Source organism: Bos indicus x Bos taurus, chromosome 29, assembly GCF_003369695.1.
Source record: "Bos indicus x Bos taurus breed Angus x Brahman F1 hybrid chromosome 29, Bos_hybrid_MaternalHap_v2.0, whole genome shotgun sequence".
Classification (NCBI taxonomy): Eukaryota; Metazoa; Chordata; class Mammalia; order Artiodactyla; family Bovidae; genus Bos; species Bos indicus x Bos taurus.
Genome location: NC_040104.1, coordinates 8,982,509 through 9,008,150, shown reverse-complemented (window position 1 = coordinate 9,008,150; position 25,642 = coordinate 8,982,509). Strand labels below are relative to the sequence as shown.

Genomic DNA, 25,642 nt, shown 5'->3' with positions numbered 1-25,642 from the left:
GGAGCACAGGCTCAGTAGTTGTGGCACACAGGCTTAGTTGCTCCACGGTATGTGGAATCTTCCCGGACCAGGGATCGAACCCATGACCCCTGAATTGGCAGGCAGATTCTAAACCTCTAGACCACCAGGGAAGTCCCATCTATCCCTGTTCTTGATTTCTCTCCCCTACACCCAGCACTGGTATAGAGTTGATGCTTTTGAACTGTGGTGTTGGAGAAGACTCTTGAGAGTCCCTTGGACTGCAAGGAGATCCAACCAGTCCATCCTAAAGGAAATCAGCCCTGAATATTCACTGGAAGGACTGATGTTGAAGCTGAAGCCCCAATACTCTGGCCACCTGATGAGAAGAACTGACTCATTGGAAAAGACTCTGATGCTGGGAAAGATTGAAGAGAGGAGGAGAAGGGGAGACAGAGGATGCGATGGTTGGATGGCATCACCGACTCAATGGATGTGAGTTTGAACAAGCTCCAGGAGTTGGTGATGGACAGGGAAGCCTGGCGTGCTGCAGTCCATGGGGTCACAGAGAGTCGGACATGACTGAGTGACTGAACTGAACACCCAGCATTGTGCTCACCTGGCAGTGACCCTGGGGTAGAGAAAACACTGTCATTAAGTGGTAGCTCTAGTGGGGATCTGAACCCACGCAGTTTGTCTCCAGAGCAGGGGCTTTTAACCACTACCGTGGCAATAGCACAATGTTGAGGAAAGTTTCAAGGTAGGTGGCATCCAGTTTCAGTGATTAAAAAACCCACCATAAGTGCTTAGGGATGTTGACTACGAATGAGGAAGCTGGTAGACACGCCACCAAAAGCAAAAGTCACCAAAGGAAAACAGATTGATTGGACCACATCAAAATGTAAAACCTTCTTGCTGCAAGTTAAGAGAGTAAAAAGACGCCCCCACCAAAGGAAAACAGATTCATTGGACCACATCAAAATGTAAAACCTTCTTGCTGCAAGTTAAGAGAGTGAAAAGACGCCCCCACAGACGAGAAGATATTTTCAAATTGTGTATCAGAGAAAGGTCTGGTTTCCAGAATATATAATGAACCCTTACAACTCAAATGTACAAAGACGAATAACCTAATTTCAAAACGAGCAAAGGATTTGCACAGACATTTTTCCAAAGAAAGTATACAGATGGGGAATGGGCACACGAAAAGATGTTTAACAGCATTAGTCATTTAGGGAAATGACAATCAAAACTATGATACGCCACTGTGTGCCCACTAGGAGAGCTGTAATAGAAAAGATGGACAATAACAAGTGTTGGCAAGGATGTGGAGAAATTGGATCCCTCTTACACTGCTGGTAGGAATGTACCTCAGAGCAGCTGGAGGAAACAGTCTCGCAGGTCCTCTATCAGTTAGACATAAAATTACCATTTCACTCAGCAATTCCACTCCTAGGCAGACACCCAAAATAAGTGAAAACAGATGTGCAAACAAAGACTCGCACATAAGTGTTTACAGCAGCACAATTCACAGCAGCCCAAGGTGGAAACACCCAAATGGCCACCCCTGATAAACAAACGAGTGAAACGCAGTCTATGCATACAACTGAATTTTTCCCAGCAATGAAAACCGATACATGTTACAAGGATGAACCTGGGAAACATCATGGTAATTAAGAAAAAAACAGTCAAAAAAGGCTGTACTGTCGGATTCCATTTATATGAAATATCCAAAATATACAAATTGACAGAGACAGGAAGTAGATTAGTGGTTGCTGTGGGACGGGAGGGGAACAATAGGGAGTGACTGCAGATAAGCCTGGAACTTCTTTTAGGAGGAGGGACAAAAATGTTCTCAAGTTAGATTTTTGTGATGGTTGTACACCTCTGTGACTATACTAAAAAACATTGAACTGTACACTGTAAATGAGTGAATTGTATGGGATGTAAATTATATCTCAATAAAGCTGTTTTTGAAAATCTGAAAGTCCCATGTCCTAGGAAACCCCTCAATCGTTCAGGAAAACCAAGATGGTTGTTCCCCCTATTGCCACTCTCAGCCATATAAAATTTTATTCAAAAAAGAACAAGCGGCTTGGGGAGAAAAGGCAAGGTGTGGAGTATTAGTCAGCTTCTTGCTGTGGCAAGGGTGTGTAACGAACAACCCCAAAATGCAGTTGTTTAGAAAAGCAAACACTCATTTCTCGATCATAGGTCTTTGGGTCACCTGTGCCTCTACCAGGCCAGCTGTGCTCAACTGGACTGGGTGTCTCCCATTCTAGGACCCAGGCTGGAGACACAGCATTTCCCTGGGGCATGCTCTTCTCATGCTGGGTGGCACAGGCAGAAAAGGCCAAGGCATGCCACACACAAATGCAGGAATCCTCAGCTAGAATATAGATTATCTCATACCTGCTCACATTTCATTGGCCAAGGGAAGTCCCTCTGCCAAGCTCCAAGTCAGTGGAATGGGTGAATATTCACTGCCTAATGAGAGGCACTAAAAAGTCTCCAGGCACAGGGGCTAGGCCTGTAATCTTATTATAGGGGGAGTGGAATAGTTGGAAATAAGCCAATCTACCACAGTTACTGGGCCAAATTCTTTTCGTTCCTACATTATGAGACATTTGTCTAATATCTGCTGCATTGGAAGTCCTTTTTCTTTAATAGAAGTGACTATATTTTAAATTCTGATTACAAAAGTAAATCAGTTGAGAAAACTTTAAAATATAAAAACTATAATCCCATCATTCAGGCTTAACCAATGTTAACAGTGTTTATTTTTATACAATTTCTTACATATACATGATCACACTGTTTTAACATAATTATGATGTACACTGTGTTGCAATTGTCAGTTAAAATTTCATGAATACCTTTTTATATAAAAATGTATATCACCGCTATTTTTTATCACTGCTATTTTTAATGTTCATGTGAATTTCATGGTACTTACATATTTTGAATGTTTATATATTTCCTCACCAATAATTCTGCCATCATAACAGATTTATTTCCATGTCTCAGGTTTACCTCCAATATTTATTAATGTTATTCAATGTTTCACTTCAACATAATCATAGTATGCAGACTTCCCAGGTAGCGTTAGTGGTAAAGAACCTGCCTGCCAGTGCAGATGTAAGAGAAGCTGGTTCAATCCCTGGGTCAGGAAGATCCCCTGGAGGAGGGCATGGCAACCCACTCCAGTATTCTTGCCTGGAGAATCCCATGGACAGAGGAGCCTGGCCGGCTATGGTCCATAGGGTCACAAAAAGTCAAACACGACTGAAGCAAGACTTAGTACACACACATGTAATTGTAGTGTACAGGTGGTCCCCAGCTCACAATGGTTTGAGTGAAGATGTTCAACTTTATGATGGTTGGAAAACAATATGCATTCAGTAGAAACCATACTTTGAGTTTTGACTTTTGATCTTTTCCCAGACTAGCAATATGCAGCCTCTGTCATGATGCTGGGCAGCGGCAGCCACCGCTCCCAGTCAGTCATGTGATCACAAGGGTAAAAAACTGACACACTTCCAACCATCCTGCACCCAGACAACCATTCTGTTTTTCACTCTCAGTACAGTATTCAATAAATTATATGAGATATTCAACACTTTGTTAGAAAATAGTTGTTGTTCAGTCGCTAAATTGTGTCCAACTCTTGCAACCCCATGGACTGTAGCCCACCAGGCTCCTCTGTCCATGGGATTTCCCAGGCAAGAACATTGGAATGGGTTGCCATTTCCTTATCCAGGGAATCTTCTCCTGCCAGGAATCGAACCTGCATTTCCTGCAAGTGTCCTGCATTGCAGGTGGATTCTTTACCTCTGAGCCACTGGGGAGGCTCTTGACATGGCCATAGGACATGACAAAAACTGGTTAGAACCAGCGAGGTCCAAGATGGCAGACAAGTTGACTTCCAGTAGACCTTGAGCCTCAAATGACACACCCAGGACAGTTCAGAGGCTAACCATAAAAGGCCAAAAAGTGGGTGATGGCCCAGTCCCTGGCAATCTCTATCCCCTTCCTAAAATAGCCAGAATAATCCTCCCGTTTCGTAGCCTATGAAATTATGCAGCCCGTAAAAACTAAGCACATTGTATTTTGGGGCCTCTCGCCTTTTGAGATAGCCCACGCTCGTCTGTGGAGTGTGTTTCTCCCAAGGTCGTTCTTGCCTTTTGAGACAGACTGCATTCTGTCTATGGAATGTGTATCTCTCTAAATAAGTCCACTTCTTAATAAATCGCTTTGTCTCTCACTGAATTCTTTCTGTGATGAGACATGAGCAACCTGAGCTTCCTTAAGTCCTGAGATCAGGTGTGTTATCTCAATTAAAAGACTCAGATTAAAAGACAATCTGAGTTGTACGATTTCAAACTTATGGTAGGTTTATGGGAATAAACCTGTAAGTCAAGGAATATCTGTGTATGTTTGTGGGTTTGCACACTTAACATTATTCCACAAATGCTTTTCTGTGTATGTTTGTGGGTTTGCACACTTAACATTATTCCACAAATGCTTTTCTATGTTGTTACAGTCTAGAAATTTGCTCTTCGTGGTGCTATCACACCACCATTTAATTAGCCAATTCCTGTTACTGGCTGTTGTGATTTTTAGTATTTTACTATTATATTAATTTATTCCCAAAATTCCTGTTGCATTCAATTGGCTATTTGTTTTTTAATCTTTATGTATTTATTTGGCTGCATCAGGTCTTAGTTGCGGCACGGGGAACCTTCGTTGAGTCACGTGGGATCTGTGCCAGACTCTCTAGTTGTCCTTTGGCATGTGGATCTTAGTTCCCTGACCAGGGATCAAACCTGTGTCTCCTGCATTGCAAGGCGGATTCTTAACCCCTGGACCACCAGGAAGTCCCTGGCTGAGTTTTTCTGCTGCCTTTTCCACCATTCTTCCCCTCACATCAAGTGGAGGAGGGATGGCCATTGGCCGTTCTGACTGTTGAGTTCAGCAGCTGTGTAGTAGATCAGTGGGAGGAGTTGTATAAATACACTGCTATAGATGTGTATCGTTCATAGCCACTTCCCTGTCTAGTTACTAAGAACAGTCCTGAGTGGGCATGGCTTCCAGAAATTCTCCGAATGCTCACTAAGCAGATTCAGCTCACTTTGTGACACCAAAGTGCAGGATCAGAAGTCTTCTGCTGATAGGAGTGTGTTCTATAGTGCCTGGCACCCGAGGCGCACGTGGGCAGTGGAGGACAAACAAGGTTTGAAACATACCCAGTCCCTGGTGGCTCAGACTGTAAAGAGACCACCTGCAACTTGGGAGAGCTGGGTTCAATCCCCAGGTTGGGAAGATCCCCTGGAGGAGGGCATAGCAACCCTCTCCAGTATTCTTGCCTGGAGAATCCCCATGGACAGAGGTGCCTGGCTACAGTGCATAGGGTTGCAAAGAGTCGGACATGACTGAGCGACTAAGCACAGAAGCTAGTAGACGGGAAATGGTGGGAAATCTCCTGCTATGTGGGAAAAAGCCATCTACAAGGAGAGAATAAGGCTGATGCACAGAAAAAGGCAGAGACCAGGAATGGAAAGATGGACTGATGGTGTTCACATCCTGCCTGTCTCCCTGCCCTTTGCACGATCGAGTGTTCAACCCTTCCCTGAATTCCATGAGCCAATAGATCCCCCATTTTGGTTTCTGTTTATTGCCTTATTTGCCTGTGCTAGGTGTTCCTTGCTGCCTGGGCTTTTCTCTAGTTGTGATGAGCGGGGCCTACTCTCCAGTTGCAGTGCTCAGGGTTCTCATTGCAGTAGCATCTCTTGTTGCTGAGCACAGGCTCTGGGGCGTCCAGCCTCAGTAGCTGCAGCTCGAGGGTTCAGCCATTGCAGCTCCTGGGCTCTACAGCACAGGCTCGGTAGTTGCAGTGCGTGGGCTTAGTTCCCGGGCTAGGATCAAACTCGTGTCTCCTGCATTGGCAGGTGGATTCTTTTCCACTGAGCCACCAGGGAAGCCGCTCCCCGACGCCCCTACCCTGCCTCCTGCCCATTTTGTTTGAACAAGACCCTTGCAGTATAGACACCAAGCTGGTGCTAACACCACAGCTCCTGGGCCAGGGCTGGAACTAGAAAGATGGATGAGAAATGGACCTGTCCTCTGGCAACCCACAGACCAAGAAACTGGAAGATGCTGACAAGTGATTAGAGCACAAGTTTCACAATAGAAGTGTTGCTATGAGTACAGAATGCCAAGTAAGTTAAAGTGCAGCCCCACACACCCACTCTTAGCCTTCAAACAGCCCTCTCTTCACTTAGAGCTCTGGCTGGCTTTATTTCCCACAGCAGCCCACTTCTTGTCCCCTCTCATCACCAAGGCCCCAAATGCCAACAGTAAGAGCTGGATCAAAAGGATATGCTTCTATTCAATGTCTTATAGTAACCTATCATGGAAAAGAATCTGAAAAAGTATATATGCAAATGGAATAGTATATTTGAAAAAGCTATATATATATATAAAAAACTGAATTGGGGCTTCCCAGGTGGCTCAGTGGTAAAAAATCCACCTGCAATGCAGGAGACTTCCAGGAGACATGGGTTTGATCCCTGGGTCAGGAAGATCCCCTGGAGGAGGACATGGCAACCCACTCCAGTATTCTTGCCTGGAGAATTCCAGAGACAGAGGAGTGTAGCAGGCTACAGTCCGTGGGGTCACAAAAGAGTCGGACAGGACTTCGTGAGTAAACAACATAACTGAATCACTTTGCTGTACACCCGAAGCAAACACAACATTGTAAATTAACTATACTTAAATCTTTTTAAAAAGTTAAACAAAAAAAAAAAGGCAAGGCTTCATCCCAGCGTGGGCCTCCAGCTCTGGGATGACGTGGGGAATGGCCTGGAACAGCTAACTACTGGGACAGAGGCCACTGTTTCCATGTCTCTAATCTCCAGTCTGACCTTCCCCTGCTCTAGGAATCTCATAATCCAAGGCCAAATTCATGAGTTGCAGACATACGTGCCTAGTAAACCTCTACCCTGTCTCCTCCACACAGGCCAGCTCAGCACTTAAAAGTCCCAATTCCTTCAAAAAGGACTCAGCACGGACTACGTGTCCGACAGATGGGAGCTGGTAACAGCTTCATTTAAGCTGGTCCTGGAGTTTGCCCTGGGATGCTCTGTGCAGGGAGGGCTCCCTCAGCAGTAGGTATGATGGAAAAGAGCCCTGGCTTTGCAGTCAGAATCGCTCTGTGACTTGCAAGCTGTTTGATCTCCAGTGACTTATTTCTCCTGGATTCAGTTTCTTTGTATGCATGTATTGGAGCTAATAATATCTACCCTTTCATTTAACAACTAAAGTTCCCAGTGAGGTAGCGTGGTGCTGTAGAGGATAGAGCAAGGCCAGTGGATGGGTAGAATGGGCAGAACAGGAGTTGAGTCCTGCTTTTGCAACTGACTGGATTTCACTCAATAGAGCACAAGAAGTAAGATGAACCATTATTTTCGGAGAAGGCAATGGCACCCCACTCCAGTACTCTTGCCTGGAAAATCCCATGGACAGAGGAGCCTGGTGGGCTGCAGTCCATGGGGTCACTACAAGTCGGACACGACTGAGCGACTTCCCTTTCACTTTTCACTTGCATGCATTGGAGAAGGAAATGGCAACCCATTTCAGTGTTCTTCCCTGGAGAATCCCAGGGACGGGGGAGCCTGGTGGGCTTCTGATTTTAGGCAACCCTAAAAAAAAAAAATGCTGCCAAGTTCTGACACAATGATTTCTTACCTGTTGGAATTGTATAGTTATTTAAAGAGCTCTTTGAGACTGACATGGTGGCATAGATTTTTATCATGTATCACTCTTTATATGTATAAAAATGGAAAATGTAAGCAAAATAAATTGGTTAAGGTTGTCAAAGTCCTGACCAAAGACCACCAGAAACACACCTGTAGTCAAAAAGTCAGGTTTATTTAACTTGCAGGCAGTTAGGAGAGCTTACCCTGAGAACACCGTGTGTGTGTCCTTAAATGTGGGCTTTTTCCCCTGGTTCTGTGGAGGAATTAGGGAAGTGGGGACAAGGTCTAGATTGAAGGCTATCAAGAAGCAGGGGCAATTCAGAGACTGGGTATCTTTACAATGCTTACCTAGGAGGCAGGAAGATTCAAACAGGGCTAGATTTGTATCTTCGGTAAAGAAGCACCAATTGGGAATTCCCTGGTGGCCTAGAGGTTAGGATTCTTGGGGCCCGGGGTTCAATCCCTAGCTGGGGAACATCCCACAAGCCACGTGGTGTGGCAAAAACAAAACAAACCAAACCAAACCAAAAAAAAAAAAAAAAAACCACCACCAATCACTCAGAGAAAGGCCAAGTCATTTTTGTGGTCACAAAGTGGCCACATGTGAGCATCTAAGCATGTCTCATTGTAAGCACTGATAAATAACAAAACTCAACTGAGTAAATTTGAATAATTGGCTTTATCTAATGATTCAGCATCCCATTTAGGGAACAGAAAAGTGCTCCAAGGAACTGTACAAAAAGGAAGGGTCTTACAAAAGGAAGGAGGGGTGAGTGGGGAAATTATTAGCAAAGAGAGAACTTTTCCAGTCTAGGTTATCTTCTTTTCAGGGGAAAGGGGACAGAAGGGGTCTTTTATGCAGATTACCTGACTAGTACTGATCAGCAAATTTCAGATTTTCTATTTATAGATCACATTCCTGGGAAAGGATGAAACTGCAAGTAAGCCTTGATTTGCTGTCCTGAGGGCAAATGGCTCCGTTTGGGGCCTGTTTCTTCCTCTTCTTCTTAAAATAGCAATGGTTTATGTTCTGCTGGAATCATCACTATCCGAATATCAGAAGGGCCATCTTATACTTTCTTGATAGCCCTAAAACTTCACACTGGTGTCCATTAGAGAAAAAAGTACCCCCACTGTAAGATGTTAAAATGCAGGGGGAAATGCTCATGCTAGATTTGATGAAATAGGATTCGTGCTGATTAACTTGGGCAAGTAATAAAACCCTGTAAAGCTCAAATTCCTGCTAGGTAAAATGGGAACAATACAATCTACCACATAAGACTTGTGAGGTCTAAGAAATAATGTCTACAAAGTGCCTGGTATAACATTGGGTGTATCACTCAAGGTCCAAGCAAGCAAACAGGAACCACTTTAAGTATGTAAACCAGAAAATCCAGCACCCCGTATTGGTGACACAGTGACAGGGGTGACAGAAGGGCTGAGAAACCCAACAGGGGACAATGAGGCGACCCAAAGATTAGCAAAAACAAGCTGCCCACACTCCTAAACTGGAGGGACAAACGGAGGGGGTGGAGAGTCGGGGAGAGGGTCATCTTTGAGAAGTTGGAACCACGGGCAAGAGAAATAACCTGGCTTTTTCCTGCCTCCTACCTTCCAGTCTCCTGCCTCTGTCTCTGTTTCGCCAAACCCAAGGCTGAATGAAGGCAGCTGTCCTGGAAGCCAGAGAAACTGCACCCTGCAGGGCAATACAGAGCTGAGCAGAAAGGCAAGGAAGGGGTCTGCAGCAAAGGGAGCGAACAACCTTAAGATAGAATTAGGGTAAACACACTTAGTAATACCTTTATTCTGATCTGGTACAGTGGCATTTTATGAGAGATTTTTCAGTGTCAGGGATGTCCTCCACTGAATTCTCCTGAGGGCTTCTACAGTAGACGGAGATGCCCATTCTCTGTCGCAGAGGTCAGAGCTCAGCCAGACCGGAATCATGATGCAGCAGCGTCATGGCAACTGGACTCTGGTCCGGGGCTCTCAAGGGCTTCCGAGTGACCTTAGTGGGGAGGAGCACGATGTCTGGACTCGCGTTTAAAATATGGAAATCACAATCCTCGGCCGGTGGACGCGCGCTCACAACACTCCACTTGGCATCTTCATCCTTGTCCAGAAGGCTCCACAATGTTTTTTGGGTTTTTTTTAAATAAAGGATGAAATAGTCTAAGAAAACAGATAACGTACCCAAAGTCCCAGAGCTGGCAAATCCTAAGGAATTCAGTCTCCACTCTTCCCACGCCAAAGCCCTTTTCGCTCCCCTACCGGTTCTTCCCTCGCCCGGGGGCATCTTCTGGCGGAGGAGGGCTCGTTCAGGTAAAAGCTTGAGTCGGGCTCGATCAAAACCCTGGGGCGCCTGGTAGCGCCCTACGTGCAGGCAGCGTGCCGGTTCGGCGTCGCAAATGGCGGGAGACCCGTCAGGCTCGGCTGGCCGGCTCCGGACGCTCCCGGCCGGGAGGAGCTCAGGGTCCTCTCCCGCGGGCCAGCGACCCCCACCTCTGCGCGCTGGGGCAGCCGGAAGCCCGCGGCCCTGCCCGCCCCTGGCGGGTCCCCGGGATTCTAACGGAGCCGCGTGCCCGGGGCGGGGCCACACGCGATTGGCCGCGCGGAGTCGGGGGCGGGGCCCGGCGGGCCGGCCGGGCGGGCGCCGACAATGAGCCTCCATAAAAGGGAGCGGCGGGGGGCTGGGGCCCCGGATTGAGCCCTCCCCCCCACCCCGGGGTCTTGACGGTCTAGGTCTTAGGGAGGCCTAGACGCGCCCGTCCGCAGGCTGGGCCGGCGAGCGGCGGGCGGCGGGGAGGGGACTGCGCGGGGCGCGAAGTGGCAGCCGCCCTCGGCGCCCAGGCCTGCGCGCCCGTCCTCGGCGTCCGGTCACCAAGATCCCACCCCACCCCACCCCCCGGGCCGCGCCATGGCTCTGAAGGCCGAGGGCGCCGCGCTCGACTGCTTCGAGGTGACGCTCAAATGCGAGGAAGGGGAGGATGACGAGGAGGCCATGGTGGTGGCCGTAATTCCGCGGCCCGAGCCGATGCTCAGAGGTGAGGAGGGGAGGGGATCCCACTTCGGCGTCACGGTCCGGGCTCGGCGTCCCCTCCTCAGTCCGGGGTCCGGGTACCCCTCCCCCACCTCCAGTCTGGTGCCCAACCGCCCACACCCGACTCCAGCCTGAGGCCCGGGCGCCCCCTTCCTCACAGAGTCTGAGGCCCTGGCGCGCTTTTGCTCCACCCCCACACCAGGGTTTGGAATCTCAGGCCTCCCCGAACTCCCCCTCCCCCACCCCTGCCCGGGGTCTGGAGCCTTCGATCCACGCCCGGCGCGCTCCGGATCTTCCGGTGCCCGAGCGCCCCCTCGCCCGGGCCCAGCACGACGGCTTCGAGGTGACGATGGCGGGTCCCCCGCCCGGGAAGGCAGAGGCAGGCCCAGGGGCCAGGCTGTGTTCTAGGCCGAGGGGCGTCAAGGCCTCCAGGCCGGAGGCCGGGGCCCTTCCCCTCGGGGTTCGGAGCGACTCGGTGGGTGGAGGCAGGCGCCGGTGTAGCCCGCCGAGAGGTGGGTTTTAAGGGCGCTCCAACCCTAAAGCTTTCCTGCGCTTCCCCGCCACCATTCCCAGGCCTTGTACACGCATAAGCCACAGGTGTCAGATTCTGGCGCTAGAGGGGTGAAAAGGATTGCTTACGGCACACAGTTTTATTAAAGAAATGTTTGCTACAGGAGCCCTTGGCCACTCTAGAGGGAGATGGGCCTTGAGATGGGATTTGAAGAGCAATGTGTAAGCACTCACTTTCCCTTCCTCCTCCACCGATTTTTCCAGCCCTCAGGATGTTGAGGGCCCTAAGGAAACAAAAGGCCACCTTCATGGAAGACATACTATTCATGAAAATGCAGATCTTTGCATTCCTGGATACCTCCTCTCTTAGTGGGGACAATACCCAAAAGCTTGAGAGCAAGGCCATTCATTTAGCTTCAGCAGAACATACTGACGTCTCCCTACACCGCCTCTCTTCCTTTTTGGAGGGCTTTAAAATGAAGGAAATAAAGCATTTTCCATCTGAAAGAGGTTCTCTCCCTACCTTTGCTAGCATTTATTGAGTGCTCAGTGGCAGACTGTCTCAGTTAACCATCTCAACAACTGCGAGAACATCCTTCTTCGCCAGGGAAGTGGGTTCATGCAACAAGTATTTGGGGCACCTCTTATATGTCAGGGCTTCCCAGGTGGTGCAGTGGTGAAGAACCCGCTTGCCAGTGCAGGAGATGCGGAGATGTGGGTCTGATCATTGGGTTAGGAAGATCCCCTGGAGCAGGAAATGGCAACCCACTCCAGTATTCTTGCTTGGGAAATCCCATGGACAGAGGAGCCTGGCAGGCTGCAGTCCATGGGGTCACAAAGGGTCAGACACGACTGAGCACCACACTTACATGTCAAGCATTGTTTTAGGCTGGGCATGCTAATTAGTGTAAACAAAGTCGAAACCGTGCTCTTCCGGAATTTGTGTGTATATGCTAATGACCAGAGATAGATGAATATAAATAAATGTATAGCTTGTTAGATGGTGACTAGTAGTTCAGAGAACACTGAATCAAGAAGAGTGAGAGTGGTTTATTTGGAGTAGCAAGTGGTCGGGAAAGTCTTCTTAATAAGGTGAATTTTGAACATAGACCAAAGGAAGTGAAGAATGGAATCCTGTAGATAATTGGAGGTAAGGCATTTTAGGCAGAGAGAACAGCAATTGCGAAGATCCTGAAACAAGTTTCTTGAAAGGTTTGGTGCACGGGGGTAAGAAAAACACAAATTCAAGGTTTTTGGCTTGAGTGACTGGAAGGATGGACTTCCCATTTGCTGAGACAGAAAGACTGAGGGGCAGGCCTGTAGGAGGTTACAGTTTAAACAAGACAAGTTTGAGAAGCACATTGAAGCACAGAGGTCCAATGAGAAATAAGACACATGGATCTAAATTTCCTGGGAGTGTCTGGCTAGAGGTATAGACATGGGAGTTGTCAGCAAGCAGGCTTTGGGGCAAGACCGCCAGAGGAAGGAGGTGGACAGAGAAGGGGTCCTAGGACTGAGTCGTGGAATGCTCCCGTGGTTCGAGCTTGGAGACTGAGTCGATCCTTACCAGACATTTCTGAATGCCACAGCATGCCAGGCACTGGGCCAGTTGCTGGAGATACAGGTGTGAAGGATCAAAAAATCGATGCTGTCACAGACCAGCGGCGAAGTGAGGAGACACAGGAAACAAGAAAAGCACGTGTGTCGTCAGGCAGCGTTGTGTGCTCTGGAGGAGATGAAGTGAGGGGAACAGGACGCTCAGGTGGGGCTGATGGCCGCTTTCTCAGGAATGGCAGGCAGGCCTTGGTGAGAAGACGGTTCTCTCCTAGAGAAGGAACTGGCACGGGTGCCCGAAAAAGAGCCTCCATGAAGTAAGAAAAGAACCAACAGAAGGTGGTGCCCTGGAAACCAGGTGACAAAAATCAAGATGAAAGAAGTGATCTGCCAGGGGATGAAGTTGAAGCGCTGACCGCTGGGTGTAGCATTGGTGACCTTGACAAAGCTATTTTGGAGGAGTGGTGGGAAAGAACTGCAGCTACTGTCACCTGGGGGAGAGGTACCACCCAGCCTTGGAGCTAAACCTTCTGAGACCAAGCCAGTTCTCAGACCTGTTTCAGATGCCACCTCTTCCAGGAAGTCCCCAGGTATTAGGACCTCCCCTGTTTGTATATTGCCCCATCCTCTCAGGTGTGAGAGAGGTGCACCCACAAGGGATTAAAAGCTCTGAGATGCCAGGCTCACGAGGATCTGAGCCTGCATCCTTTGCGAAGCTGAGAACGGTTCCCACCCTGTCAAATGTCATGGTCCCGTGTGCACAGGGAGAAGGTGCTGGGTCCACCCTTGGGGATGGACAAGGTCACCGCTGCAAAGGCTTTGGGGGAGAGGCCCCTTGACAGGGCCCCAACGAGTGGAGGACCAGGCCTGGATGCCCTTCGCTGACCCAAGGCTCATCGAGCATCTCCTCCCTGCATGCCAGGCCCTGCAGGAGAATAAGATGACAAAGTTTGCTGTTCTTGTCCTTGAGGAAGTGAGCACTGTCAGAAGTCAGATGTGGATACAATTGCCGGGGGTGGGTGATCGGAAAGGCTTCACAGGGCCGAGGATTTGAGTAGGGCCGTGAAAGAAGTTTGCCAGACTGATGGGGTGGTCTGAACAGTGTGCCCAGACCAGAGCCATGCTGGAATGCAGTCTATGGAAAAACCTGTTGGACCTGTGGTCGGAGACTAGGTTGGGCTAGCGGGATGTGGTGGCATGTCTGCTGCTTTTATTGTGGCTGGTGCCTTGTGGGCTCCAGAGGGGGAAGAAAAGAGACTCTAGATGGGAAAGGTCCTTCCTTGCACACACCGCCAGGCTTGGGGAACCCTGTTCTCTCTTGCTGGTGTGGGTACCTCTACTGATAACACCTTCCCCCTCCTCTCCTCCTTAGTGGCCCAGCAGGAAAAGATCCCACCTCCCAGGCCCAGCCTCCTGGAGGCGGGCAACGATAGCTCTGAGGAGCCCAGACAGCAGGTGTCTTGGGAGCAGGAGTTTCTGGTGGGGAACAGCCCGGGAGGCAGCGGGCGGGCGCTGTGCATGGTGTGTGGGGCCGAGATCCAGGCCCCCTCAGCAGACACGGCGCGCGCCCACATCCTGGAGCAGCATCCTCACACCCTGGACCTGAGCCCTTCCGAGAAGAGCAACATCCTGGAGGCCTGGAGCGAGGGGGCGGCCCTTGTGCAAGACTTTCGAGCGGAGCAGCCGTCCCCACCCCACTCAGGTAGTGGGGGCAGGGGTGGGGGCGGAGGGGAGAGTCGGAGCTCGTGATTGATCATTGGTATCTGCCCACTTCAGACTCAGGCCAGGACTCCGACCCGGACCCTGCCAGGATGCCAGCAGAGATTGTCGTTCTCCTCGACTCCGAGGACAACCAATCCCTCCCCAGAAGGACCCGGCCCAGGGGACTTCGCCCTCTGGAACTTCCTGGTCAGTTATCCCAAAGCCAGCGAGGCTGAGTTGGGGTGAGGGTATCATGAGCCCCGCCAGCTGGGTGGAGACAGGCTGCTCAGCAGGTACCCTGCAGCCCTGGAGTTGCGGGAGTCAGGCCTCAAAAAGGTCTTATCTTTTGCAGCGGCCCCTGTCCCAGAGCCAGTAAGCAAGAAGCCCCGTGGTCAGAGATGCAAGGAGCCCTCTGGGGAGGAGCCGGTCAGGAAGAAAAGAGGCAGACCTATGACCAAAACCCTGGACCTAGACCCAGACCCTGACCCAGGTGAAGGGGAGGAAGGTGTGGGCTCCAGGGGGAAAGCTGGGGTGGGAGGGGCAGGGGTCACGTGCCCCTCAGCCGAGACCCAGGCGGGCCTTGGGAGTGTGGCCTCACAGTTTGATCCCGTCCTTCCTTCAGACCCCCCCTCGCCGGACTCACCCATGGAGACCTTCGCTGCTCCGGCCGAGGTCCGGCACTTCACGGATGGCAGCTTCCCGGCAGGCTTCGCCCTCCAGCTCTTCTCCCACACCCAGCTCAGGGCCTCAAACCGCAGAGACTTGCCCAAAGAGGGAAAAGGGGCCGAAGGAGGTCGTCTCCAGCCGGAAAGCCCCTCCCCAGGTGAGCGCCTGAGCTGCGGGCGGCAGGTGTGCAGGGTTGGGAAGGCCACGTCCCCAGGGTGGAGCCCCAGGCAGAGGTGACCGGCGCTCTGGTCCCCGGGCAGCTGGGCTGAGGGCAGGTGGATTTGAATACAGCAGCCAGCCTGAGAGCTGAGGTTTTGGCACGCTTCTTGGGAGCATCCTGGTTGTTAGGTTGAGTTAGGCCAGTGTTCCCGAAAGCCTGACACCCATCACCACACTCACGGTTGATTCCAGCTGGGGCCTGAGGTGCCCACCAGGGGCCTAAATGGGACTGATAACAGGAGACGGAGGTCAATGCGCCACAGACCCTCAGCTCAGGGTGTGTCTGGTAATACCAGTGGGCACTTGGGTTTATATCATGTTCTCTGGTTTTAAGAAACTTATATGCAGCTCATTTGGCGCTTATAAAAGTGTCTTTTTCCGAATGGCTGAGTCTCAGAGAGGTGGTTCCTTTTCCACGTCCATGTGTTCCCTTCCTGTGGCTGCTGTAACAGATTACCACAAACTCAGTGGCTGACAACAACATAGATACACTGCCTTTTAGTTCAGGAGGCCAGAGTCCTCGTACGGGAGGTGGCAGCGGGCTACAGGCAGGGTGTCGGCAGGGCCAACTCCTTTCTGACTCCTAAAGAGGGAGTCTTGCCTCTTGCAGCCTCTCGCGGCTGCTTGTATTCCTCAGCTGTGCTCGCCTTCCGTCTTCAGAGCCAGCCGTGCCCAGGCTTTCTTAGGCTGCCATCTTTGGTTCTTGCTCTTCGACCTCCTCTTTCCCCTTTAAGAACCCTTGTAATTACACTGAGCCCTCCTAGGTCATCCAAGGCTCCATTGAATTTTAAAGTTGGTTGATGAGCAACGTCAGTTCCTCCTGTAGCCTTGATTTTCCCCCACTGTGAACGAACGATACTCACAGCCCTGGGGATTAGGACGTGGACGTCTCTGAGGGACTGGTACTCTTGCTAGGACAGTCACCTAATGCAGCAGTAGCAGAACTGAGATGAGACTGGGCTGTGTTCCAGCAGGGCGCCTGGTTCCTCTCTCTTTGTCTCGCCCGGCTAGGCCCTGCTCGCAGCATCTAGGGTGCAGAAAGTGGTTCTTGAAGGAGTGAATGTGATACACAGAGTACCGCATCCCGGCCCGCCTGAAGTGGGCACTTGGAGTTGAAGCTCCAAGAAAGACAGCACACGGGGTGCTGGAGGCTCCCCAGAGCAGGGCTCCCAAAAAGGAGGCATGCTTTTTGCTTAAAGAAAAAGCTTCACTTCCCTTCAGCCCACGTCACTCAGTGGTGACCACTGTCAAAAATTTGGCTTATGTCCGTCCAACCTCTCACAAAGCTCTGCGTGCACATAGGTGCCTGTGTACTCCTGTCTGTTTATTTTTGACCCAAAGGGGCTCTGCTGTCTCCAGTCTGAAGGTGGGCCTCACCCCTGTGGGGTTTTAACTGTCTCAGGTCTCAGCGTGAGTCACCTTGCGTCCTGCCTTCCCAGGACCGCACTCTGCCTAGACTTGTGTGTTTCCTGGTCCCCCTCATGTCAGCGGACCTCTGCTGTACACAGCTGACCTCTCCCACTGGCTGGTAGGTCTTCTGGTTTCATTCTAGAAGGCGGGGGCTTCATTTCGAGCCTTGGGGTACCCTGTGCCCAAACTCCACCTGTCTGGAGTGACCAGTAGCTGCGAAGAGCATCCTTGAGGTCTCAGGTTCGTTTGGGGTGAGTGGGCAGAGCCTGAGACTTCGGGGTTCAGCCGTCTGATTTGAAAGGGAGGGAGGTGCTGAGCCATGTCCTGACAGCGGCAGGGACCTGGAGAGGTTGGGGACAGTCCAGAAACCGCAGGAGATGGTGAGTGACACAGCGGTGCGTGTGCCTGCAGCCTGACCCAGGAAGCACCCTGAGAAATGACACAAGTGGTCCTCTAAGGGGCCCAGGCCAGCAAATCCAGACTAGCAGGGTGCCCGTGATGGTTCTATGCACAGTACGGCCTCCAGACTAGTGACTGTAGACTGGTTTTGGGTTTTAAGAACCCAAAGCTCAGATGTCTCAGAAACATGTGAGGCTTCAACCAGAATGTTCTACTTTGAGTTGTTTAATTTTTTGAAGTTCTCCAAAGGTCTTATTGGACTAGAGATCCTACCACTTTAAAAAAGAAAATTAAAAATCAAGGATTTAGAAGTTGGGAGTGGGCAGGAAGTCACTGTGGTCAGCTGAGCTGATGGACATGTGTGTGAAGCCATCAGGGAAGACTTGCTGGACATTCTGGGGCCTTACAGGATGAGGGTGTCCAGGCCAGGAGAGGCGGTGAGCCATGAGGGCCCACTTGCAAGTAGTGGAGAAAATCCTTGCTGGTGTTTAATTAGAACAAGACCTTGAGACCTGGCTTAGGATACCTCAGCTAGACCAGTGTGTTCCTGACTGGACCGAGGAGAAGAAAGTGTGTGTGTGTGTGTGTGTGTGTGTGAGAGAGAGAGACTGGACCAAGGAGAAGAAAATGTGTATGTGTATGTGACTGGACCAAGAAGAAGAGTGTGTGTGTGTGTACCAAGAAATAGAAAGTGTGTGTGTGTGTGTGACTAGACCAAGGAGAAGAAAGTGTGTGTGTGTGTGTGTGTGTGTGTGTGTGTGTGACTGGACCAAGGAGAAAAATGTGAGTGTGTGTGTGTGTGATTAGACCAAGGAAAAGAATGTGTGTGTGTGTGTGTGTGTGTGTGTGTGAGACTGGACCAAGGAGAAAAATGTGAGTGTGTGTGTGTGTGATTAGACCAAGGAAAAGAATGTGTGTGTGTGTGTGTGTGTGTGTGTGTGTGTGTGTGTGTGTGTGAGAGAGACTGGACCAAGGAGAAAAAAGTGTGGGAGTGAGAGAGAGACTGGACCAAAGAGAAGACGGGTGTGTGTGAGACTGGACCAAGGAGAAGAAAGTGTGTGTGTGAGACTGGACCAAGAAGAAGAGTGTGTGTGTGTGTGCTTCATGCGTGGCAGGCTTTGTTCACTGCTGTACCCTCTGCACCGGGAACAGGGCATGCACAAAGAAAGCCCTTGGAAAAGATTTACCGACAGATGAGTGGATGGCAACTGCCTTCACTCGTCACTCTGGTGGTGACATTTCCAGAGTCTCTGCTCCGATGAGCCTTAGTGAGAAACGAGAGATGGGTCCCAGCCACCCCCAGAGGTGGTGCTCACATTTGCACACACATGCACAAGTGTGGAGGAAAAGAAGGGGGCTGAAGCTGGGGGAGCAGAGGGATTTGGGCCGGGCCAGGAGGGAAGTGGGGGTGGTTCTGGGCTCGGGGTGCTGAGCCCCCGGTTTACAGAAGAGGAAACTGAGCCTCGGGCAGCCCATGTGTGTTTCGCCCATGCAGCGCCCAGCCTGCCGCAAGTGCCAGGGATCAAGTCTCCTCTGTTGGACCCTGAGCTGTTCTTTGCTTCAGGTCTTCCCCATCAGCTTACACAGAGATGTTATTTCTCCCTTCTCAGCCCTCATCCATCATAGCCTCTGTCACATTTGTCCCTAGCTTTGCTGAAAAGCTTTTCTCAACAGTCTCCAGTCTGTCTTTGGAAGCCATTAGATTCAACCTCATGCTTACCACCTACATGTCTTTTTTGGCAAGATGGCCACTGACCTCCATAAAGTTAGACCCAGTGGTCAGTTCTCAGTCCCTGTTTTTCCTGATCAGCAGAAACCAGGAGCCTGTCCCGCCCTCCTTCCTGGAGGCTCATTCTGCCCTTGGCCTCTCAGGCCGCACCGTGAGGGGCTTGCCCCTGCCTCTCTTGCCTGTTCGCTTCCAGCTCTCAAAAGTTGGAGCCTATGGTGGTTCTACTTCCTGTTTCTAGAGTATTATGCTTCCTCGGGTCTGGAAGTTTGTCTGTTCATTCACAGTAATATCCCCAGTGCCCAGCCCAGAATGGGTGCCGTCTGTGTATTTGGCAAATGAATGAATGACCCAACCGTGAGTCAGGATCTGTACTCACACCCTGGGTGATCCCAGGCTCGAAGCTTGTCATGGGCCCACCTTCCCCACCGCCCCGGGCCTGTCCCTTCGGCTCCAGCCTCTCTCGCGCGCAGTTGATGTGTTTGGTTGGTTGTATAAAAGATCCCCCAAACTCTGTGTTTCTGACAGCATTTCTGAATGGAACCTGCAGTCTCCTCCCCTACCCCAGCCTCTTTACTACCCGCTCCCCGGGCTTCACTTCCCCGGGAAGCTGGCTGCCACGTTCTTCAGTTTGCTTGGACCGAAGCCTCAGAGTTGTCATCTATCTCTCTCAGACCCCACTTCAGTCTGTCAGCAAATCCTGTTAGCCCCACCTCCAAGATGCTCAGGTTTCACACACACACACACACATACTCACACTCACTATCTCTACTGCTGCTCCCTTCATCCAGGGTTCCTTAGACTGTCTCCTGGCTTCTGATGATTGCCCACTGCGGTCAGTCTCCTATAGCAGCCAAAGCCCCCCTGAAAACACAAGTAGGATCCTATCACTGCTCTGCTCAGCCCTCCAGTGCTCACTGTAACATCCCAGAGAAAACTCAAGAGTCCTCATGGGACTGGTGGTCCTCACCTTTCCTGCTCACCAGGGCATCCGCATGTCCTCTTCCTCCCACCAGGAATGCTGTTCCCCAGCTAGACACCGTGGACTCCTCATTTCCTGCCCAACTTTGCTCACGGGTCAGCTCCAGTCACCTCTGTGAGATCCTCCCTGATATCCTGTCCCCTACTCTGGTGTGCTTTTTTACTTTGCTTCCATCCGTATATATCACATTGCGTTTTTAATTTGTTTATCTTGTTTATTGGCTCTCACTGCTGGAACATAAATTCCAGAAAGGCCACTTGATCTGCCCCATGTGCTGGGGAACCCCCAGCAGCTAGACTAGCGTTGGGCACAGTGTGGTTGCCCGGTAAGTTATTGTTGAATTAAGGAGCCCAATGAGAGGGCCCCACCTGTCCTCATAGTGTGTGTCAGGAAGGCAAACCAGCTCATGTGAACGCAAAGCAGAGTCTGTTCAGTTGCACAGCCCGGTGGCAGCCATTGAGTCCTGTTCCGTCCCAGCAAACGGTATAGCAAAGTTGTGCCCGTTTTCCCTGCCAAATCACGAAGTCTCTAGAAACAGTAAAGGCAAAAACCACGGGTTTAATGCAGACACCTCACAGTTGTCACCGGTTTCTGTTTTCTGGGTTTGCTTTTTGATGTAACTTTTGGAACTGCTTATGCAATGCCCAGGGCGGGGTTGGTACCTGACAGGGCCGTCAGTAGTCCGCTTTCCCATCTTGAGATCTGATTTTGCCCATTGTGAGTAGCTTCTCCATGCTGGTAATGTGGACACATGATCCCTGCGTGGCCAGTACTGACTCGGGAGATAAAGAGCCTGGTCGGGTTTGCAAAGCAGAGCTGGATGTTCACCCCAGGACTCTCCGTGCAGTGCTCCCTCCTCCACCCTGCATATTCACCTGGGAGCTCTTTTGTGAGAGCCCTGTCTCCTTTGGGGTGTTCTCCATCCCACCACCTCTGCCCACGCAGGGCAGAGCCCATCAGGCTAGGATGCCCAGTAAGTTTCAGGTGAAACAGTCAGCTGAAGATAAAGGGGTAAGGGGAGCAGAGGACAGCACCAAGCATCCGTGTGGGAAATACAGGAGGAAGGCTGCGGAGGGCCGGTGGCGGATGCCCCAGGAGGCGTGATGCCTCTGTGGTCAGCGCTGGTCCTTGGGTGGACCAGGAGCGAGGCCTCCCACTGTCCCTGGGCTTCCCCTCTGACTGCCCGTCCAGGGCTGTGGAATGGAAGGCCTGGGAAGGGGGATGTGACTTACCCAGACCTTCTAGGAACACCCTGAGGCGATGGCCTGGAGAGCCCTGACTGCTCTCTGTCCTCACCCCTGCCCAGCTCCCCCTCCAGGGCTTCGCGGGACGCTGGATCTCCAGGTCATCCGCGTGCGACTGGAGGAGCCCCCTGCAGTCAGCCTCCTGCAAGACTGGTCCAAGCATCCCCAGGGCGCCAAGGGCGTGGGAGCAGGTGACGCCCCAGACTGGCCCGCAGCTCTGTCGGAATCCAGCAGCGCTGTCGGGGCACAGCCAGAGGCGGGAAGTGGCCTGTAGGTTCTTGCCTTTCTGGGGTGGGAGGGAGGGAGGGAGAAGGCAGTGTCCCTCTTGGGCTTATCACACAGAGCCCCCCAGCTTGGCCGCCTGAGAGAGAGAGTAGAACCAGGTGCCAGAGCAGGATGGAGGAGAGGAGGGTGGGCAGCATCTGCCGTGACTCGGGGCGAGGCATGAGGCCGGGGGAGGGCCGCCAGTGGCTGTCGAGCGGTAGGGCATTGGGCCTGTGGAGAACACCCACCCGATCCTTTTGCTGACCCCGACCTCTACTGTCTCCCGCCCTCCTCCCGCCCTCTTGGCCCCCCATTCTCCCTCGGCACAGTGCCTTACACAGGAGGTGGTCGTGAACTGAGCCCCACTACCTCGGGGGACGCCTCTCCTCCCCCCCGCAGGCCCCCAGAGCAGGAGGCCTCCATTACCTCTTCCCGCTCCATCCCCACTGGTGGCCGACTGGTCACTCACTGTCCTGTTCACCTCTTTTCCTGTTGTATATATCTCCTTTGTTGACAATAAATTATTTTTTTTTATTAAGAGAGTTCGTCTGGGCCATCATTGCGGGGAGGGGTTTGCTAGCAGGCTGTCCAGCCCCCTAGAGCGACCCTGAGAAGCAGGAGAGCTGACAGGGCTCCTGGGCGTGGGCCAGAAAGCTGCGGCCCCAGAGGCTGGCACAGGGTGGGGGCAGGCCATGTCAGAGGGGTGCCTCAGCCTCTCCCCTCACCCCTGCCCTCCAGATGCGGTCAGGAGCGCCTTTTACACATACCTTCTGACTGACTTGGTGAACCTCCGTCCGAGACAGGCCACACTGGGGCATCCGGGGAGGAGCTGAGACCTGAGGTCATCTTTCTGGTGTGCCCTGGCTGTGGTCAGCGTGCAGGGGCACCGATGCCTGCCCCCCCTCCTCCCCCGCCCCATGACGGGAAGGCAGGCAGGCCGCCTCCAACCTTTCAGCCTCGCGGTCAGCCTTCATCTCCTTCGCTTACTCACAGCGAGCCTTTGCCTGGTTTTCCGGTTCCCTGAACCAGGAGATAACCCACTTTGGATCTCTTCCCCATATTCCTTACCCCTTCCCTCCTAAACCAGCCATCACCAGCCAAACCTGCATAGGGTGGTTTCTCCTCTGTGGTGATGGGGGCTCTCAAGAGAGGCAGAGAGAGCGCTCAGATCCCCAACTTGACTGTCCCATATAGAATCCAGGGGTGGGTGGGAGAAATAGGGCCGTCTACCTTCTGCCCCTGGCCTGCTCCATTGCTTCTGATGGGTCTTGTGCATCCTGAGGGGGATGGACTCGCAGGGCAGTTGTTCCTGTACAACACTGAGCCCAGCAGGTTCTGAGACTGACCAGAAGGCCAGTCCCGGAATCGGGAAGAGTCTGGGCTGAGCAGGCTGTGCTGTGTGGCTGTCTGAGCTGATGTCTCCCATGGGCCCAACCAGGCGTGACTGGTTCGTAGGATGTGGCCCTTTCTCCCTCTCTGATGAGCTTGGGAGAAAGAGTCCGAGGATGTCAGGGGCCCTTTTCCAGGGGAGGAAAACTGAGCAAGGATTCAGGACCCCTGGTGTCTCAGGCCACTCCACCAGTGCATGAGGGCCATGGAACTCCCCTGTGTCTCTCCCCCCGTTTCTGCAAATTGGCAGAACTTGATCCTTCCGAATAGGAAGGAATAAATAATGCTGAAATGCTCTGAACCACAGATTGAATTATTGCAGGTGGTTGCTGTCTGTCTTTTGAGTCGTGTGACTGTTTACATTTATGCCAATGTGCTTTTAAAACAACGTGGCTGTTGTTGGGTGTTGACAATTGGGAGAACTTACAGAAAAGCTCGTTGTACAATTGTGAAGCTAAATGCATCTTCGCAGCTGTTAATTATGATTGAAGGTTTGGCCCGCTAGACTGTGAGCTCCTTCTGGGCGAGGGTTGGATTGCATTGACTTCATTTTCCTAGTGTCCTGCGTAGGGCCTGGCGCAGAGTAGGTGCTCAATAAATGTTTGTTAAGTGCCCTATTGGTGTGTATTCCTTTGTGACGTTTTTCCTGTGTGGGCTGGTCCTCGGAATGCGGTCCTCTGCTATCACAAGGTAGCTGTCGGAGTAACTGCTGGTGGTGTGGTTCTTCCGTGACTTAAGCCCCACATCTTGGGTGGCAGGGATCTGGCCAGCCTCAGCCAGGACCCCCGGGACTCCATGAGCTTGTGAGGCTGGAAGCTGCCTGTGGGCACATCTGGGCTTCCAGGGAGAGGCAGAGAGTGGAGCCCGGAACATGGCTCCACCCAGAGTGCGGAAGGAGGTTTCTAAACACCAGTGAAGGATTGCTTGGGGTCCACCACCGGGGCCAGAGTCACTGTCATAGAGGCTGCAGCACCAGGAAAGCCTCCCTCGCAAATATCAGCGACCCAGGGGCTGATGGTGCAGTGCCGAAGTCCAGCCACAACTGAGAAGAATCGGGACAAGGGTGTCACCACCCAACCCCCCACCCGTGCCCCTAGTGCCCAATACTCCTTTGCGCTCTGAGGCCGGCCACCTGCCACCCTTCACAACTGCCTTCCTTGGGGTGCAAGTCAGAGAGCTCTTTTTAGAGACCTGTGGGCAGAACCAGACTGAGAGAAGGGAAGAAGCACCCACTTCTCTCCTTGAAGAGAAACTGAGCTATGGTTGGACAATGGGGGTCACTGGCTGAGCACCTCTGTAGCATCCGGTTCCATCATGGCTCTGGTCCAGATTGTGGCTCCGGCAACCTGACCCCCCTTTTCCAGTGCCCCCACCCCAGCTTTCTCACACATGCACACACGCGCACACACACGGCCAGGCTGCAGTCTGGCTCAAATGAGACTGCCTTCTGGCCCTCGGTGAACTGGGAAGTCCTGCACACCATGGGGTGTGGGGAGGTCTGGGGTGGGAGAGCCTCTCTGAGGGGATCACAGCCTCTCTCTGTCTGTTCCCCCGGCCAGTCTGTTGTGGGGGGCACCCAGCTGACCCCGAGGCAGGATGGGAGCTGCTGTTGCAGGTGCGCTGACAGGTAAGGTGACCCCACCGCAGCCTGTGTGTCTGTTCCCCACCTCCCTGGAGCCGGTCGCCTTCACATCACTGAATCCAGCCAGTCCCTTTCTGACCTCTTTCCGTGGTCAGAGCTCACCCGCCTCCAGACAGGAAGCAAAGCCACCATTTTGGGCCTCTCCAACACCAACAACAAAGCCTCTGGTCTCCTCAGGCCCCACCTTCAGGAGGCCCGGGGCAGCAGGAGCAGCACCCTGCAGGGTCAGACTGCACAGCTGCGAATGCAGGCCCTGGGCAGCCCTGGTGCCGGGAACTGGGGGGGGTGGACAGGACACCGCCCTGGTCCCCAGGGTGGGTCACCCCACGCTGTGCCTGTGATACAGATGAGGAAACGTGGTACCTCGCCTGCCACCCCAGAGCAACTACAGCAGCAGAAGCTGGCCAGGCCCAGGTCTGTGACCGCAGAGCTGCTGTCTCCAGCGCCCCGCGGCCTGTCTGTGCCCTAGGGAGGCCCAACATGTCTTCCCTCCAGAGCCTGGAGACCCTCGGTAGGTTTGGGGCGGGAGTTGACTCAGGAATCAGGAAGTGCATTCAAAACGACAAGCACTCACACCTTTTTCGTTTTCATAATTTCATTTATTATTTATTTTTGACTGTACCGCGTCTTCATTTCCATGAGGGCTTTTCTCTGGTAGTGGTGACTGGGCTTCTCATCGCAGTGCTTATCTTGTGGCGCAGGCTCTAGGGCACTAGGTCTCAGCAGTTGTGGCTCCCGGGCTCTAGAGCACAGGCCCCATAGTTGCAGCACACACGGGCTTAGTTGCTCCAAGGCAAGTGGACCTTCCGGACCAGGGATCGAACCTGCGTCCCCTGCATTGGCAGGCATATTCTTTACTGCTGAGCCACCAGGGAAGGCCACTCATACCTCCTTTGCTCCAGGACCGTAATAGTGGTGTCCAGGGCCCTGGTCGTGCCAACTTCCAGAGGCCCCCAGGCCCTGGCCCCTGCTGGGATCTTGCCCTGTGCCTGGCAGTGCCCACTGGAGCGGCTCACCACAATGTGGAGGGGTGCTCCTCACAGCCGGAGGAGGCAATGGCACCCCACTCCAGTACTCTTGCCTGGAAAATCCTATGGATGGAGTAGCCTGGAAGGCCGCAGTCCATGGGGTCGCTGAGGGTCTGACACGACTGAGCGACTTCACTTTCACTTTTCACTTTCATG

The 25,642-nt window shown here is 52.2% G+C and overlaps 1 protein-coding gene across 3 annotated transcripts; it reads left to right on the top strand.

The window, feature by feature from the left end:
* The first annotated feature begins 10,355 nt into the window (after positions 1–10,355).
* Positions 10,356–21,967, top strand: SPINDOC (spindlin interactor and repressor of chromatin binding). Of its 3 annotated transcripts, none has more exons than XM_027531453.1 (6): positions 10,356–10,756; positions 14,189–14,518; positions 14,593–14,724; positions 14,870–15,007; positions 15,140–15,340; positions 21,226–21,967. In XM_027531453.1, the coding sequence occupies exons 1-6, from the start codon at positions 10,630–10,632 to the stop codon at positions 21,435–21,437; spliced, it is 1,140 nt and encodes a 379-aa protein (XP_027387254.1). In that variant the 5' UTR covers positions 10,356–10,629; the 3' UTR covers positions 21,438–21,967. The 3 variants fall into 3 exon arrangements, with proteins under 3 accessions (XP_027387254.1, XP_027387255.1, XP_027387253.1); XM_027531454.1 differs by lacking the exon at positions 21,226–21,967 and adding an exon at positions 19,954–20,119 and having other exon boundaries at positions 10,370–10,756; positions 14,870–15,022; XM_027531452.1 differs by having other exon boundaries at positions 10,372–10,756; positions 14,870–15,022.
* Positions 21,968–25,642: the final 3,675 nt, after the last annotated feature.

What these genes read in the sequence shown, in the direction of transcription:
- SPINDOC (XM_027531452.1), top strand. Translation starts at nt 10,630, where the DNA reads ATGGCTCTGAAGGCCGAGGGCGCCGCGCTCGACTGCTTCGAGGTGACG. An exon ending in GCCGTCCCCACCCCACTCAG is followed by an intron (nt 14,519 to 14,592) that starts GTAGTGGGGGCA and finishes TGCCCACTTCAG; the next exon opens with ACTCAGGCCAGGACTCCGAC. An exon ending in GCCGGAAAGCCCCTCCCCAG is followed by an intron (nt 15,341 to 21,225) that starts GTGAGCGCCTGA and finishes ACCCCTGCCCAG; the next exon opens with CTCCCCCTCCAGGGCTTCGC.